Source organism: Sprattus sprattus (genome assembly GCF_963457725.1).
Source record: "Sprattus sprattus genome assembly, chromosome: 15".
Classification (NCBI taxonomy): Eukaryota; Metazoa; Chordata; class Actinopteri; order Clupeiformes; family Clupeidae; genus Sprattus; species Sprattus sprattus.
Genome location: NC_137913.1, coordinates 15,379,969 through 15,398,886, shown reverse-complemented (window position 1 = coordinate 15,398,886; position 18,918 = coordinate 15,379,969). Strand labels below are relative to the sequence as shown.

Below are 18,918 nucleotides of genomic sequence, written 5' to 3'. Positions count from 1 at the left end.
AGAAAAGCTCTCACAAGAATGAACAATCAGGAGACGCTAAGTGTCTCAAATATACCGGGGCCCATTTGATCTATTACAACATCACAGAGTCCTTCATCGTCTGCCTCTGTTAATCTACGCTCCTTTTGACGGAGGTCATCCTCAAAGCACATCTTACACCCCATGAGCAGCCTCTCACACTCTCCACCTCAGATGTTTGCTCCAACCTGAGCAAGGTGGATGCACGTAAGGCAGCTGGCCCAGAATCCCTTAGAGCCTGTGCAGAGCACCTGGCCAGGGGCTTTACAGACATTTTCAGGCACAAGCTTGCAAGACTGCCTCCATTAGGCCAGTCAGTTATTTTGCAGTCTGAACCACCGCTGTTCAATTCACGTCACTCTACATACTGTATAACCAACTGCTTATATAGAGTTTATACTTTGCAACCAAATTAACTGTTCACACTGTACATACAACCTTACATTTTCTTTCTCTAGTCTCCAACTCTGTCCACTTAAAGATATGTAAGATTAAGCATAACTTATGCAGTAGTACTTGCTTTTCCTACACTTATCTGCAAATAATACTGTACTTTTACACTTCAGGTTAAATGTTAACTGCATTTCAGTGGTTTATACAAACTCTGCACAATGACAATAAAGTTGAACGTAATCTATTGTAATCTAATCTTTGCTATGCCATGGCAGAAAATAGCACACAGTGTAGTGAAGCACGAGCAGCTGCGAAAAAAATGATTCTGCGACTCTCCTTCAGTGGCGTTAATTGTCGAGTACTCGTTGCAATAACCTTTAATTAGAGAACCAGTAACCTGTTATTTATGAAACAGAAGAGAGCTGATTCTCTTTCTGTCTCTTTGGATCTCTTCTTTCTCTTTATTTCTCCCTCTCTCTCTCTCTTGCAAACACACATACACACACACAACACACACACACACACACACACACACACACACACACACACACACACACACACACACACACACTCAGAAAGACCAACAGCTGTTAACATACAAACACAGCCTCTTACCAGCATAAAAGTCTAGTCTGCGTATGTGGATAGTGACAGGAGCTGGGACAGGCAGCACAGAAGACAGCACAAATGGAAGGAGATGAAGATGAAGATGACAGAAAAACAAAATGAAATAAAAACCACAGTGTTTTCAGGGTGACTGACAGAGGGGTAGATTGGCGTGTGTGGAGGTTATGGAAGCAAAACGTGAAAATGGAAATAAACTAAGCCACCTAAGCCAAACAAAACTAGGACAGTCCACCTGAATGAATGTCATTTGTATTTGCTTCTCACAATGCAGTAGCTCAGTGTACCGTATGTGACTACTCCTGAGGTGATACATGTTCACTTAAATGCTGAATATCTATATATCTATATTTTTTAATATTTTTGGAAAAAAATCTAACATTTCATGGAAGCCTTTATGGTTGAAGGAAAATGGGTCCACTAGAGCACTGGAGTACATCTAGAAATGGATTCAAGAGGGCTATCTATGGCTAATCTATGTCCCCTACTCGCGTAATGCTACATCTACTGATGGCCCATTCTAAACCCAATACCAATAAGAGCTAGGTTATCTATGTAATCTATCTATTTTCAGATTACAGAGTGTGCTAATACTACTCTTACCATTTTTCCAGCGATTATGGTCAATTCTATCAAAAACTGGAGGAGGCAAACAATCAAACAAGCAGATGAGGCATGAGTGATGAACACAAAAACACACACACACACACACACTAACACACATGTCCACGCTCACATGCTCACACACACCCACACACCCACACACCCACACACACACACACTTCAGATACCATCTCCTGCACATAATAATCCTAACTATTCATATATGACAACAGAAGTGTGAGCAGGTCCTACCTTCTAAGGCATACTTCATGTCCTGTGCAAACAGCATCCACATGACCTCTGCACTGACCTTCCCTACATCCATCTCTTGAGAGAACCTGTAGAGGACACAAGAATGTTAAGGGATGAACTGGAGAACACGGATTTGGTGGAGACCAACCTGAGCACACATACTGCCACAATTGCCATAGTCTTAAAACCTGTATAACAGTAATGTACGCGTGTGTGTGTGTGTGTGTGTATCTGTCTGTGTGTGTGTGTGTGTGTGTGTGTGTGTGTGTGTGTGTGTGTGTGTGTGTTTGTATCTGTGTGCATGACTGTAAAAATATATCTCCACATCTGCAGACTGCATTTGACTGACTGGTTGATGACGGGGGTGTAAGCAGTCTTGTCCTCCTCGATGATGGACACGATGAGAGTGATGAGTTTAGGCCAGAAATCCAGGTTCTGGATGCTGGGGCCGGGCTCCTCCGGTGGGGCCTTCTCTTCCTCCTTCTCCTTTTCCTTCTCCTCCTCCTCATCGGCAGAGGAGTCATCTTCGTTCTTTTCCTCTTTCTTCTTCTCCTCTTTGGGTTTCTCCTGGAAGTGGAGAGATTAAAATATTTTATTTACTAAAAATGTTTATTATTTCATCACTCTCCACACGGTGTAGACATTTCCTGTCCAGTTTTTAACTGAAGTGGAGAGATTAAAATATTGTATTTACTAAAAATGTTTATTACTTCATCGGTGCAGACATTTCCTGTTCAGTTTTTAATAGGCACAAGACAGCATCTTTAGTTATTAACTCCACAAATCACTTCTACTGGTTCTGCCGCTAATTAAATATACATGGCAGAACATTTGCAAGAATTTGAACATTCTGAGTCTGCAATAGAAGTTCTTGGGCCATTCCAGAATAGCAATAACAAGGACTTAGCCCCCAAGGATAAGAGATGATACAGGTGGCTTTAAAAGAGTTTGAGCTCATTGGATTGTGGGTGATGTAGTATCTGCATGTAGGCTCACTGGTTCCACAGCAGGCTGGAACTGACGGTTGTACAGCTCTTGGCAGTTGTTGAAGATGTACTCATAGGTGGAGTTGAGGCAAGCTTTCACACAGTCACGCACCACATGGGCAGCACGAGGGGGGTTCTGCAACTCCAAGACCTGAGAATCCACACACACACACACACACACACACACACACACACACACACACACACACACACGTATAAAAACACACACTCACACACACACACACACCACACACATTCACACACACACACACACACAGCCACACACACACACACACACACACAAGTGCATACACAAAATATAACCAGACATAATAAAACATAGCCAAAATACAGTTTTCAAGTACATGAAACAGACGACATACAGATCAGAGCAGAAAACTTTTCTAGTGAAAGGGGACCTTGCATCTTGACTGATCTGAGTAGAGGTGTTTAAACAATACCTTAATTCGGAAGAAGGTGATGCTGGTCTAGACTGATCTGAGTAGAGGCGTTTAAACTATACCTTCATAGTACAGGTGTTTAAACTAGACTGATCTGAGTAGAGGTGTTAAAACTATACCTTCATAGTACAGGTGTTTAAACTAGACCGATCTGAGTAGAGTTGTTTAAACTAGACTGATCTGAGTAGAGGCGTTTAAACTATACCTTCATAGTACAGGTGTTTAAACTAGACTGATCTGATTAGAGGTGTTTAAACTAGACCGATCTGAGTAGAGGTGTTTAAACTATACCTTCATAGTACAGAGGTTTAAACTAGACTGATCTGATTAGAGGTGTTTAAACTAGACCGATCTGAGTAGAGGTGTTTAAACTATACCTTCATAGTACAGGTGTTTAAACTAGACCGATCTGAGTAGAGGTGTTAAAACTAGACTGATCTGAGTAGAGGTGTTAAAACTATACCTTCATTCGGAAGAAGGTGATGCTGGTGAGCAGGTCCACGGTGGACTTCAGATCCTGCAGACGGGGCTTACTACTGGCTGAGAAGTTATTCTGGAATCAGAGAGGTGACGAGGGTCAGAGAGGATGAGAGAGTGAGAGACGAGACACTGAGACAAACAAAAACAGGTTGCAGTGTCATCCAGTATAACAGACTATTGCCTTCAAATAACATCCCTCAGACAGCCACAGACTGCAACTATGTGGACTGCGAGGCGTACTCTCCTTGGTGCGAATGTGCACGTGCCGTGTAAGCTTACCCGGTATGTTGATAGGTCAATGCGCAAGGAGTTGTGCAGCTGATCCAGGAGCTTCACGAATCGATCTTTCTGCAGGTGGAAAGAGTGAAAGGCAACTATGAAAACCACCAGAACAGGGCGACAGTGGAGTGGGCAGAGGGAAGAGTGGAGCGGCGTGTAACCTATTGTGTGGGCCAGACAGTCAAGTATCAGGAGAGCATTAAGGGGCGAGATGGCTCTTTCAGTGTGTACAGTCATGCACTGTGCCAAGGAGAGAACCGAGAAAAGAGAGAACGGAGAGAAGAGAAGAGAGAACTGAATGAAAAGATAGAACAAGCGAGGTGAAACGGCTAGGTGTCTATCCCTATGTGAGTCCCATCCACATAATCCCTTCCCTTTAGCTAATGTGGATAATCCTGACACCTTACAAAGAGAGCTGCAAAAAAGGTTTTTCGTGGATTTGTATGTTGTCTAACTTAGCCCCTTCAAAGGGTAGATTGTGTGCGGTGGGAGATGGTAATTCTGACGACATAAATCTGAATACATTTCCTGCCCAATAAAAGCCACTGCTGAGATCATTGGTCACAGCACCTCGTAAATCACCGTGTTTTTGATAGCTCTGTGTACATTTCTGACTTCCTTAGCTGTAGTGAGGGTATGTGCATGCGTCCACGTTTGCGTGTTTGAGTGTGTGTGTGTGTGTGTGTGTGTGTGTGTGTGTGTGTGTGTGTGTGTGTGTGTGTGTGTGTGTGTGTGTGTGTGTGTGTGTGTGTGTGTATGTGTAGGTGCTTGTCTATGTGTGTGTGTGTGTGCGCATGCATGCGTGCGTGTGTGCATGTGTGGTTGTGTGTGTGTGTTGTGTCTGTGAGTACGTGCGTGCGTGCGTCAGGCGTGCGTGTGTATGTGTGCATGCGTCTGGGTGTGTGTGTGCGTGTGTGTGTGTGTGTGGGCTTGTGCTGGGGATAAGGGAGGCTGGATTTCAGGGTTTCCTTTTGTTCTTATTGTTATCATTGTGTGCACTCACCCAGGTGCACCATTCAAAAACACAATGTTCCTGAGTGACAAGTTCTCTTTTCAAGGAAACAAATAGACTCTAAATCACTCCAAAAGTTGATGAGAAAAAATGTGAGTTACAGAATTGGTACAGAAATAATAGCTGCCTCAGGAGCCTGAGGGCACATTAAATCTGTAATGTTTCAGATTCATATTAGAGCCAGGAGCTTGGATCAATAGCTCTCACGGTAAGAATAGAGAGAAAGAACTAATCAATGCTGCCTTCTTAGCTGCTCTAAATGGGGAGCAGTTGGTAAGGCAACCAGCCTTTACCCTATGGCTGAACCCCACCAGATTGTAATTAGCGCCATGCCAAAGGCCAGTTCCGCGTTACAGACATGACAAGGCAGTGTGGTCCTATAAGCCTCAGATCTTCTGTAGTGTATGCCATTATGTGGTACACACAAAAAGAAAGTATGTATTCCGAAAGATCTGAATTATCACACAGATTTGAGGCACTCTGAGATATACAACCACCAAACATCTAGACTACTAAATCTCAAAACTAATGAGAATCCCTTACAACAACTGTCCCAGCCTGTCCCTGCCTGCTGTCACACCAGTATTAGGGTACACTATCGTACAGCAGTGCACACTACTGATTACAACCCCTTGGTTGCCATAACCTAAACTAGTGGTTCTTAACCTTATTGGAGGTACTTAACCCTGCAAGCTTCATCAGTGCATTCACCGAACCCGTTCGTAATTGAACAAATGAAATATGATTTCTTTAAAACATAGGTATATATTTTACTAGTGCACAAAATTAACCATGCATCAGTTGCACACAAAATCACTGTGTTCAAAAAACTAAACCAACAAAACATGAATTTCACACAAAAACATAACTCAATGAATATCAACTGCAAATCAATGTGACTTTTGCTGTTGCCTTTCAGATACAAGTTCAGAATCAAGTTCAGTTCAGCCAATTTTTCAACTGCCGTCAAAAACGGCCCGACATTGCTAGTGTGAACCAGGCTATAGCCTACTGTGTGTGTTTTGATTGCCGAACCCCTGAGAGTGACTCAACGAACCCCTGGGGTTCGATCGAACCCAGGTGAAGAACCACTAACCTAAACATTAGTTGATGGGATTAGCCACAAAGCCTTAAATAAGTCACTAACTAGCTCCAGACTGTTTACTGTAACTGTAGCCCTGACAAACTCACCCCAAAATTGGATGCAGCAAAGCGGTCACATGCTGACACGTTGTTGGCTGAGGTGGGGTGGGCGAAGAAGGCGTTGATGTTAGCCAGCAGTGTGCTCATGATCGCTGGAAGCGCTGGCAACATGTATTTGGAGGACAGGCAAGAAAAATGGCTGCGGAGAAGAGAGGGAAGAACACATTATTATAGCATAAATGCATTGAGCATGGCTAAAGCAACCTGAAACAAAGGTGCTAAAAGGCATAATTTCTCCAAATGGAAATTCACACTCATACATGTCTTCACCCAATCACACAAACACACAAACTTACTCACACAGACTCTGAACTTACGTCATAGCCTGGTAGATGGACTCGATTCCGTAGCGAATGGCAAACTCATCCACAATGTCCTGCTCTATCTCATCAAAGTAAACTTTCCAGGCATCATCTCCCCTGGCCACAGGAATCTTTGGCACACCTTGGCCTTCAGTTTCAGTCAAGTAATGGAAAATATTCTGTAGAAAAGGCAAAGAAACACACAAGTCTCTTTTAGTGTGAGTGTGTGTATGTCTGTGTGAGTGGTGTGTGCGTGTGTGTGTGTGTGTGTGTGTGTGTGTGTGTGTGTGTGTGTGTGTGTGTGTGTGTGTGTGTGTGTGTGTGTGTGTGTGTGTGTGTGTGTGTGTGTGTGTGTGTCATGTATTCACCTCATGCAGGCAGGTGTACTGCACATGGTAGGGAGCAACTTTCTCCTCTCCCTTGATCTCCACACTGATCTGCAGGCGAAGGGCCCCGGACACAGCAGACTTATCCGTTCTCTTCTCTACAAAAGTAAATAACACAACAGTCAATAAGATACTAGTGATGAAATCACAGTAAACAACAATCTCTGTCTCCAAAGTTCTGATTCTGAACATTCGCAGAAAACTATTATTGCAATGCAATGGTGTGTTTAATCATTTAGTGCACCATATAACAGACATTGCTTTGAGTCAATAAGCATTGACAGTCCACACAAAAGCATGAAATAATTGCTAATGTAACAGATTATCGTTTTGGTGGAGGCATGAATAGTTACTGGGGGCGAAATAGAAACATAATTACAACCAAATACTTGGGGGAACAAACAGCACACCCAATAGATTTTGATTTTGTTTACTCTTTCTCCACTGATGGAAATTGAATAGCAGAAGGCCTTTTTGATGTGAAACTGGTTGATAGTTTGTTTGTGTTCTAATAGTTTATGAGTCCACAGAGAGACCCTTGCCATCCTCTGCCTTTAAGTGAAACAAAAAGAGATTTAATGGTCTGGGGTGAGCGACATTGGGAGCGGTATGAGAAATGGTTACATCTGCCGCCCTTCAGCACCGAAGAGGCGGTAGCTGATTTGTTGGGGCTACTCCCCAACATCGAATCGAGTAGGCTAGGCATCATGAGTTGTGGTGCTCCTAGGATGTCAGTGAAGAAAGAAGTTTGAAGATACATGTACTGTGTAAACTGTGTCTGGACGGTCTGGATTGGGTGGCTTGGGTGTTGTGGAGCTGAATACATTAGTTGAACACTGAGGTCTATGAGGGGCTCTTCAGTACGAACACACCCACCCACACATTCTCCAACTAGCACAGACTGTGCAATCAAGCAGATTTAATGAGCTAAAACTACTAGGACGATATGCACAGTTAATTGGCAAATAAAAAAAAATCGACATTGGGAAGCTTGCACAAACACGTACACATACTTCTTAATCTTAAGTTTGTACACTCTCTGAAACACTGATTTAAAAGGCCAGAGAACACATAGGGCACAGACGCACAGATGGGAAATACAATTCTGGCACACACACACACAGAGACACACACATTTCAGGGTGTAGGCTAATACACCATAGCAACACACCCACCCACCCATACCCACACACACACACACACTTAAAGGCAGCATCACTTACCCATGTTGTACCACACGTCCATTTCCCCGCTGAGAGTGCGGACCTCAATGATGCTCTGGCCGAGGAAGTCGTCCGACTCCCTCTTCAGGCGCTGCTTCACGCGAGACTTGATGTCATCATCCTCGTCCCACACACGCACCTTAATCCGGTCCGAGGAGTTGTGACACTCGCTGGGAATTAGGAATTACATCTTATAACACATTCATATGATGCAATGAGTAATGAAATGAAAATAAATCAATGTTTTGGTCGGCACAATAAACGAATCTGTTAATGTAATGGTTAAATTGTTAGACTTAATATTGACCGCAGAGTTTATTCTGAGGACTTTAGTAACACCGAACGGCTGAGGGGGGGACTGACGGACCGACTTACAAGTGGAACTTTTCCTCCCACACAGGGTTCAGGTTCCCGTAGATGGTCTTCGTCCTCTTCTTGGTCTTCCCCACCTGCACGGTGACGTACGGGTCACTCGTTCCCGTCCTGTCCTTTGCTTGCAGCCCCTGAGCACTCACCACTGCACACAGACACAAACAGCAGGTGGTAAATAAACAAATTAATAACGCTGCACTGGAATGCAAGTAAAATGCAGTAGAGGTAGAGTTTTTTTTGTTTGTTTTTTAAATGCGTTGTTTTTGTTACATAAAAGAAAAAGTCAGCGAGAGCGAGAGAGCAGAGAGCAGAGGGGTCCAGCAGGTGCTGCATGACTCAGTGTCCCACACAAAGAGAGGGGGTGAAAAACACGAGGAGTAAACAGACAAAGCAGAGGCAGAGACTGAAAGTATTTCTCACACAAATAATAATGGTGCGTTCATGAGCAACTGGGAATTGGAGAAAGTTCCGGACTTCGAGTGGGAGAACACACCTGAACGCCTGTTGAACTTGGAACATCCCACTAGGAAAGTGGGAGGTTTTTGAGAGCTTGGAGAAGTCGGTTTGAAGTCACTCAACATGGCATCTTTTGTGGTGAAATGTACATGCTCCATTAACATATAAGCCACTTTATTGTTTATATAGGTTGTACTCTTTAGCGTAGGTGATTGCGATGATAAATGATAGTTCGCAATTTAGTTTTTTTGCGTAACTAACGTAATGCTAGCCTTCTGGCAAGCTAGCCTACTTTACGTTACCTAACTGTCAATACTGTTGCCTGTTTGTTGTCCTCATGTCAACACTCTTAACTCGGAAGTGGGAAGTTCCAAAATGGAACTTTCCATATTTCCAGCTGCCCGAGCGCACAATACTATCTAATGACCATATTAAACAAACACGCACACACACCCCTGCAAATAGCAGGGAAAGGTTAATACACACACACATACAAGCCTTCCGTTAAAGTGATTTAAAATTAGGGCTATCCATCAAAGAGAAGGATTTGACAATGTTGCTGATATGTTATTTTCACAGCACCTCTTTTTTGGGGGTCAAAAGAAAGCAATTAACTGTTACTATAACATGAATGACCAACTGACTGGTCATTCATGTTATAGTAAAAGTTAATTGCTTTCTTGAGGGTGTGATGACTGCATGATGAACCCTGGCTGTTCTGGTCTGGTCTGGTCTGGTCTGGACCAGGTGAGGTACCTGTGATAGTGATCTTGGCCGACCACTTGGAGGTTCCATCCAGGACTGCCTGTTTGATGGTCTTCATCTGCTGGGCGTGGAGGAGCTTGGTGATCCCGAAGATGGTGCGGATGGTCTCAAAGATCTCGGGTTTGTTGCGCTCGCGGATCTTCATGCGATCCTTCATGGCGGTGATGATATGCTGCGTGCGATCCTCAGTGCCAGTCTTGGAGCTCTTTTCTGCTGCCCCTGGAGTGAGGCAGTGTCAATCGGATCAGTTTAATGTGTTTCTTCTAACAGTTGCGCTCACACTACACTCACCTTGTTGTGATATTTCTACTAAAATGTAAAAAAACATTATTGTTTACGACTGAGCCATAGAAAATGTATTTTGATGTGAGTAAATCGGCTATTTCCTTTACTTTCACTTTTTAGCAACATAACTACTCAGTAATACAAGTTTCTCTTTAAATGTGTTAAATGTATCAGATGCAAACTCAATATAACTTTGGGTTAACAATGCTGGAAAACTTGACAGTGCTCAAAACTACTTTCTAAAAACGTCACCATGAACGACCTCTGAACTTACGCTGCAGGCAGTCGGCATTCAGCAGTTCCTGGCACTTCTCGTGACATTTGACCCCGCACTCGGCGCAGCGCAGGCCCTGGCGTGCGATGCCCCACAGCAGGCCCTCACATTCGTAGCAGTAGGTGGGCGTGGTGGCGGTCCACACCTCAAAGTTGTGCGGGGTGGTGCAGGAGATGGGGTAGATCAGAGCCTGCAGCGTTTTCTTGTACACGTGACTCTTCTGTGAACACACACAAGAGAGGAGGGTTACATGTGGAATGGAGTTGCTGTGCTGTAGGTGGTTTTACCAAAGCAGATGGAAAGGTGTCAAGAAGGGAACAAAAAGGTGGAAAGGTACATAACTCATTTTTTTATTATTAGAGGTTGTTTGTCTTCCTTTGGAAACAATCCAAAGAAAGGTAGTAAATAATATCTGACTAACAGTGAATCTGTTTACATCAGACTGTGTTCGGTTGTAAATGTGATGAAGAATGTGAATACAAATTCACTTGTGATAGACTGCATATGTCAGTGTCACTGGAAAAACTGTATATAAATCCCTATGATTTGACAAAAATAAACAAAAAATGCTCACATTAAAAGTGACGGTGTTGACGTAGTCTGTATGAATATATACGCATAAACACAGTGTTTGAATAAATGAATACATGAGTGTAACAGCAGAGCATGGCTATGAGAATCTGCTCTGTGAAGCTATCTAGCGACTGTACACTTCTCTGTGAAGTTGTCTAGGGACTGTACACTTCTCTTTCTCACCAGTTCTTCGTCCTTTAGGGAGGAGCGGGCAGCAAGGGCGCGAGTGATTCCATGAGAGATTGCCTTCCTGGACTGCACCAGGGACTGATGGAGAACAGATAAAAGAATTGTTTCATTTTTTCACATTTCATGACTCCACAGAATCATTTGGCATTGATGCCATGTTTGCAGGGTTAGCAAGTTAGTGTTCAGCAAATGCCTTGCTCTTTACCTGGTAACGTTAAAATTAAAAAAAGAATAAAGTAGGGGACTTCCCCACTACGCACACCACCCCATCTGAGGTTAGATTACTTTTCATCTCTGAGAGTTTGGTTTCCCTCAGATGACCCTCAGAATCTCACCCCATGATTGACCTCATTATCACATTAATGTTCATAACCAGACTAGCATCGATGGAAGCTATCAATTTATAAGCTATAAGCAGATTGTGAACACTTGTGTGATTGTCTATGGGTTTTATTATAAGTGCCTTTTTATGTTTTTTTCATGAAACCCTCTCTTCCTGATATCTTCCCTAATGTTGTGATAGCGGGGAGGGGAGGGGATAAAAGGGTGGTAAAATAAAGCTGTTTGTTAAAAGATTAGGAAAGATACTTCAAAGGAGAATAAAATATTCTTGAATTAAAAGAAAATGCCTTGATGTCACTCTACTGTCTAGTTGAATCCTAACTACAGAACTTTGAGAGGAACATTGACACGTTCTTACCATAGCCTTCAAGAAAGAAGTGGTGCAGCAGTCACAGAGAAAGAAAAACAAAAGTTAATTCAGAAATATTGCAGCATAATGCTGCTAAAAACACTAAAGCATAAATCCACTGCAAATTCAACCCACCACTTCACTGACGAGGGGAATGTGCTTCCTCTTGCGAAGATCAGGCATGCTGTCAATCCCAAATGTACCACCTCCACTGTGGGGACATCATGCAATATAAATGCATTATGTACACCAGGGGCGATGATAAAAAAAATATATATAACAGACAGTAACAAAATCAAACATTTGGCTGAACACTGTCATTGCAGGTGACTTTAGGACCTAACTAAGCGGCTAGTATAAGTAGTTGCCACAGGAGGCACTTGAGGGTTATGATATAAAAAATCAATGTCTTCACTATTCTTTTATGTCTAACCTAAAGCATCTGCTTGATGTGTTAATGTAACGTGCATACATAACCTGGTCAGAGAAAAGGGATGGGGTAATTTAGAAAAGAAAGAAAGAAAGAAATAACTTACCCAGGCTTCGCCAATGCCTGTCTGCCTGGGTCTCCATTTTCTTGGCTCTGTGAGAATGACAGAGAATCAGTCGCAATTGTTAGTGACAATTACTGTAACATCTTGTGATCAATGATGAAAGATTGAACATGGTGCGCTTGAGGGAAATGCAAAACACCAGTTTCTGCCGAGTTGGTTGAGATTCACAAGTGAGATATCAATAGCTCTTCTATTGCACTTTTAGCAGCAGAGTACAAACACAAAGGGCGGACAGCAAAAGCACACTCCTTCTAACCATCATGCTCTAATCCTTCAAAATATAGTGTCCCTTTAGTCAATGCACCATTATAGTACAATCAATAAATAGTCAAATATCTATATTACGTTGGCTCAAACAATTAACATGTTGAGTGTGGTGTACATTAGAACGGCACACATATAGAAAGAGCAAACAAAACGCTTCTGGCAAAAAAAAATGAGAATTCTCTAAAAATAACTATTAAGTTTCATAACAAAAAAAGGCAGCCTATGTGAACGGCATGGTAAACTGATAATCAACCATTCACACTGAATACAGAAGATGATCGTATGCATATTTTCATTTAACATCTAGTTTGTGTCCTTGTTTCCTTCTGCAATCCACAGAACTGAATGGATTTTAGCATCTGGACCTGGACTAGATATTGCCATCTCCTGCCCAGCACAAAACATTAGATACAATGCATGCAAAGAGCAGGCCCATGCACCACACGGAAATATAAGGAAAAAATTAAAGAAATTATATTATAATGTTATTCATTCCGGGGAAGAGGAGTGGGGTGGTTCACAAAATCAGCAATCACTTCCTACAGGAAATATGTCTGGAAACATGCAGGGGCTGGGGGAAAATAAAATAACGATTTGCAGTGACAACTTAGTAATACAAATAATATTGATAATAATAAAGAAACAGCAGGGTGTTCCTGTGTGAAACGGCAAAGAGTAACCTGATCTTCCTCCTGGCTCGCTTCTGTAGAGGAAGAGGCATAAACACACATCAGCATCAGAACAGGCATTACTATGCTCCAGTTCTATTCAGAGTTTGACAGCATAGCCATAGTTGCCAGAGACTTTAGTGTCTACACAGAATACAGAACTGGAGAGAGAAACAAACTAGAGCCCCCTGAGCGCCGCGGCTTATTGCCTGAATATTTCTCTCAGATGTATAATTCATGCTGTAATAGGTGCTAATTTGTCTTTGGTCCTATTTTCATGGCAGGATTTCGTTTTTTTTTTTTAAAATGAAGCTAAAGTTATACGCCTAAAGCTCTGAAAATGGCAGGGGATGAAACACTGAGGAGTTGGAGGCCTGCCAGAGATTTGACTCAGCAATTCCTTACATTACAATTTTCAACAATTTCTCTGAAAAGGGAAAAGTGCAGACTGGAGAGAAAGCCTGGTAACTTATGGAAACATGAGTTCTAATCTTCAGTCTGACAGAGATCTTTAACAAGAATAAAAAACTAGACGAGATACACCTCACATCAAAGGGAATTGGTAAATAGGCAACAAGGCTTTGATCTCAAAGGTACAGAAGTTTGGCACAAACGTTTTTGTAACCTGTACATGTGACCAAGAGAAACCAAAAGAAAACAATACTTAATAGCTATTTCTGGCACTGTTGTAATAAACTGAAATCACTTCAAATAACTTCAAACAAGCTTCTTTATAGCAACACTTCAGGGCGCCTTAAGATTTATGAAAAAACTTCAGGCATATAGAAGTCAAACTTGAAAAATGTCTGCGTGAAAGTTGCATCATACCTGGATTAAAATCGTCCTCCGAGAAGGTGGACATTGTAATCAGTGTAAGGTTACGACGGGTTTCTCTCTTCTCCCTGAGGATCTGCTGAAAAGTTCTCATGCACTTCAGCCGTCGCACATCACTCTGGCTCAACTCCTGAGGGCAATCTGTTTCCTCCCCTTGGTCCACTAAGATGCTATCTACATTAGCATCTTCGCTGTTCTCCGTCTCCGTCGCATCTGCACTGGTGTCCGCACTGGCTTCTGCTTTCATATCTGCACTAACTGATTTAGGAATGTCTGTACCAACATTTTCAGAGATTTCTGCACCAACACCTTTGGGTATTTTCACATCAGCCTCTAATGGGATCTCCTCAGGAGGCTGCAAAACTTTCTCCTCCTCCTGCTGAGCAGGGTCTTCTGCAGTGGGTGGGACTGACTCGGTTACAAAGCACGGTGGTGGAGAGCCATCCTGGGGGCTTGTGGCAAGGGCAATGCTGTACGGTGGGTCTGCCCCAGCAGACTCTAGTTCCTCAGGAGGATCAGTGCCCTGCTCCTGGAAGACCTCACATGCTGGTTGAGCCACTGATTCTGACTCAGTGCAAGTCAGGTCTGTCAGTACTGGAGAGCTGCAGATTCCGTCAGGGACAACACTCCCACCATCAGGTGTGGCGGCACATGGGGTCTCTATTAGGGTCTCGCTGCTTGAAGAAGAGGCCAGGGGGACTTCAGTCTTGTCCCCAGGTGATTGAGCTCCCTCTAGTTTCTTGAGTGCTACCCTCAAAACCGACTTGAAATCCAGCACTGCTCTGCCAAACCTTTTCACAGTGAAACCAGCATTACAGGCATCAGTAGGATCTGGAGCAAAGCTGGACACACTGGGGTCTGAGATGGCTACACCCCTCTCCACTTTTCCTAAGGCTGAAGCCTGTTGGGCAGCACCTTCACTGTGTGAATGTTCCATCAAGAGAGCTTGATGATATGAAGGATGGTCAGAGGAGTGGGCATTATTTCTGTCTTGACTTATCGCAGTGCCTGTCATTTCATGACTTACGTCACCAGAATTGGCATAATCTTCTATCTCACTTTCATACATTACTCCTGGATTGTAATGGGCAGACCCACTGCATTCCAAAATGAGGTCCTGAGCAGACCCTCCCATGGCTTGTGTCTCATTTGAATGTGCCCTCCTTTTGCTGGCGAGCCACTCCTCTCGGCTGCCCGTGCTTGCAGGAGAGTTGTAATGGCAACTTGAAACAAAGGACAGATGCTCGGAGCTGCAGGCAGATGAGCGCCCCAATGTGCTGCCAGCTTCCTCGTCCCTGCACCCCTCCCATGTCTGCCCTTCCCCTATGCAACCGTCGCCATCTTCAAAACTGGCCTGCCTGAAGTAACATTCTTCCTCACTCCAGCCTGTGTCCCCACTCGTGCTTCGAGGGAGACCCATCTGGTTCCAACCATGGCACTCGGGGGCAGCGCCTGGACACCCCGACTCCATCCTGTCATGGTGGTCAGACTCTGACTTGGAGCTCTGGCCTGAGGACAGAGAACTGGTGCTGGGACAGTCTTGTCCGTCCTGGCGCTCAAAGTATCCAAAGCTCAACTTCCTCACCCTGATGCCAGGGTGGGTATCTGAGCTTTGGTTGAACATTGTAAGCTCAGGTGGCACATGAACATCTGGGTTTGTAGAATCTACATCGGACGAGGTGCACATAGCCTCGTATGACGAGCCAAATCTTCTAATGTCTAACAACTGATTAAGGGCAATTTTATACTGACTATCATGTTCACTGAGTTCTTCTGACCGATAATCACTTGCTGTACTTGAGGACTCTGCTTTGTTAGGTTTATCCATCCTTGTGTTGTAGGAGCTGCTACACTGTTCATTGTAGAGCGTAGAGGGCCCCTCTTTGTGCCCCACTGCCCCTGGCCAAGAGTCCGCCGCAGGTTTGGTCCCTGAGCGTATGCCCTCTATTTCCATAAGCACTGCCTCAACACAGCTGGATACCTCATCTACTGAGCCACGCACAAAAGTGAGGTATTGCCTCAAATCTGAGATCTCTGCCTGGATCTTATTGATTCCTCTCAGTTCCTTCAATATGTGCTCAACGATAGCACTGGACTCTTCCTCCTCCTCCTCCTCCTCGTCCTCCTCAACAATCCTGTCCACCCTGGCTGAATTGTAGCTGAAAGATGTTCCACTGTTGGACCCCATCTCTTCCAGAAACCTTGACCCATTGAAATCTGACATCGCCTGTTTCGGCATTCTAAATGGCTGCTGCGCACTGCTGCTGTGCTGAAGGGTACATGGGATGCGAACACACCCTTCTCTGTTCAGCTCCACCTCCCCCACATAATCCATGCTTGCGAGTGCTGTGTGTTCTTTGGCAACCTGTCCATTAGCAACTTCAGACGCGCCGCCATATCTCTCTCTCTGTGATGCACATCTCCTTAAGTCCGGCTCGGGACCTTCCTTTTCTTCTTCTTCATCCTCCTCCAAGATCCCATCATAATATGGGCCGGGATTGTGAGAGGCTTGCTCCCCAGACCCCTGAAGAAGGCGATGGATTTTCCCACGGATCATAAGAGCAACCCTGGGATTGGGGGCCCTCCTTTTGGGTACAGCTGCCTTATGTTTCTGGCGCCCATACTCTGGGGCCCCCACCCCATCCTGCCCATTGAAGCAGTTCCTGGAGAACATCCTCAGAGTATGTGCAAGAGGGTAGACAAAAGGGGGAGAAGGGTGGACACCAATGTTGACACCCTCCTGCTGTCCTTTTTCATGGTCACATGGATAGTATCTCAAACTACAGAGGTCTTTGTTGAAGAGATCTATTAGTTCAAACGATTAGACGTTCTAGTCCATGGCTAAAAAAATGGAAAAAGATTTGTCTGTACATCATTTCTTTTTTTACATTGAAACTGCATAAGTCACTTGAGAACGGCACAAAAGCAGATTATCAAAAGATATAGTCTCAGTTGACATACCAGCATATCTTTCCTTTCTTGTCAATGCATGGCAATACAAAAATCAATTGTGTGGAGGATATAAAAGAATTACATTCAACTGTCAATTCTCAGTCCTCTCCAATTCCTCCAAAACAATAACTGTCTCTAACTGTACAGCAACAGCAGGAAGCAATGCTTAATATCGGCTGCACTGTCTAGCCTCTGTAATATCATACTGTCTGTAAAATCAATCAAGTTTTAAAGAAAAAGTCAAAGCAGAATGGATGATGGGGTTATGTGCTTTATAGTTACACCAGATACAAAGGCAAGCACACACACACATACACGACACACCGTATACAACATGAACAAATAGGTACACATCTTGTGTAATTCAGCAAGGAACAGGATGTGACACGTGTCCCCAAAGAACACCACACATCGGTCAGCACCGGGTCCCTACAGATTGTATAGGGTGTGAAAAGCAAGCGCAGCTCGCACATCTCAGCTGAGACTTCACACGGCTAGTAAATGCATGCAGCAGCACTTCCAATCAGACCAACCATATGTGATAAGAAGAGAGAGAAGTCTCTGCATAGCAACATAGGTAGAGCAGGATCTGTGAAAGCCTCGCTGTAATGCATAGTATAATGTAAACCTGGCCTATCTGGCTCAATGCTAACACAACACCTTTCATCCTGTGCCTCCATGGAGGATTCCCTACTGAAGAGGCCAATGCCCAAACATGATGGAATGGCAACATGACTGTCCTCTTTTTCTTTGTGCACAAAAAAACGCACATAATGAAGGTAGTTATCCTTATGGCAACAGAGTTGGTAGCTATGGTTACAAATACTGTAGCCATGTTCAAAATGCTTAATAAACATGTCATGTTCAAGTTGGTTAATTAACATGACAGATCTAAAAATAAACAAGGCAGTTTGAAGGCTTGCATTCAGGCACATTTTTGTCAATATTGTGTTCCAAGACAACTACATTTTATACTTATTAAGAGGACGAGCAGTTCACTTTAACACTGCATACGTAGGTGCATTCATTTGGGATTATCTATCTGGTATAGACAAGGAAGAGACTGTAGTCACTGACGAATCAGGGTATAGATGACACAAGTTCAGCATACTGTAGGATCATATAAGAGAGTAAAGCAGAGTCAAGCAGCTGGCTGATAGCACCCCTATGAGTTGTGATTTGGGGGTGGATGAGCCATGTCAAAGAATTACCCAATTCCCTCTTCAAGACTACCGATAGGATGCTGGAGCTATTCATTACAATGTCAAAGCTCAGCAATTAGCTTGCCATTGGATCTCTCTTTCTCCCTCTCTCTCTCCCTCTCAGTGAGAATGACGCAACCTTTCCAGCTCTTGTGGGTTTTAATCTTGCTGCCCATTTCTTTTTCTTCTGCTCCCCTCAGACTGTATCCAAGTCCATCTGAAATGCTGCTGCCAGCTAGCTGCAAGCTTGTAACTAATTGCATAGACCTGGATACCCTACGAGATGACTCACAAGAATCCCACTCCAATAACAGACATTTCCCTTCACTTCAAAAGTACAGTTGTGCCAGAGCAACCCAAAAGGTCAGTATGGGCCAAGCCTCTCAGGCCTTACTGTCCTTTCAATGGTCCAGTAAAGTAACTTTGAAAGGCCACACACTACTTGTACAAGGCTAAAGAAACCTTCTCTACAAGCAGAGGCTTTTACCTAATTCCCCACAGGATCTGTGGTAACACCAGCACTTGTTGTGAAGGTGCAACACTGACAGGAAGTCGCAGTAGGAGCCCCGGCACAGAGTAGAATTTAAAAAAATCTGATTTAATTTTGTAAACAT

The 18,918-nt window shown here is 43.7% G+C and overlaps 1 protein-coding gene across 1 annotated transcript in view; it reads right to left on the bottom strand.

Moving 5' to 3' along the window:
* The window catches only part of LOC308376303 (uncharacterized protein), a gene marked incomplete at both ends in the record, with an annotated part of 49,334 nt that overhangs the window by 16,137 nt on the left and 14,279 nt on the right, over positions 1-18,918 (bottom strand). The window contains 18 exons of the mRNA XM_080852598.1: positions 1,891-1,976; positions 2,240-2,457; positions 2,887-3,027; positions 3,801-3,890; positions 4,097-4,165; positions 6,300-6,450; positions 6,629-6,792; positions 6,982-7,097; positions 8,223-8,392; positions 8,598-8,739; positions 9,807-10,034; positions 10,375-10,594; positions 11,131-11,214; positions 11,963-12,038; positions 12,364-12,410; positions 13,329-13,351; positions 14,145-14,981; positions 15,249-16,813. Of these exons, the coding sequence (XP_080708724.1) occupies positions 1,891-1,976; positions 2,240-2,457; positions 2,887-3,027; positions 3,801-3,890; positions 4,097-4,165; positions 6,300-6,450; positions 6,629-6,792; positions 6,982-7,097; positions 8,223-8,392; positions 8,598-8,739; positions 9,807-10,034; positions 10,375-10,594; positions 11,131-11,214; positions 11,963-12,038; positions 12,364-12,410; positions 13,329-13,351; positions 14,145-14,981; positions 15,249-16,813 (4,427 nt within the window). The remainder of the gene's footprint in view (positions 1-1,890; positions 1,977-2,239; positions 2,458-2,886; positions 3,028-3,800; positions 3,891-4,096; positions 4,166-6,299; positions 6,451-6,628; positions 6,793-6,981; positions 7,098-8,222; positions 8,393-8,597; positions 8,740-9,806; positions 10,035-10,374; positions 10,595-11,130; positions 11,215-11,962; positions 12,039-12,363; positions 12,411-13,328; positions 13,352-14,144; positions 14,982-15,248; positions 16,814-18,918) is intronic.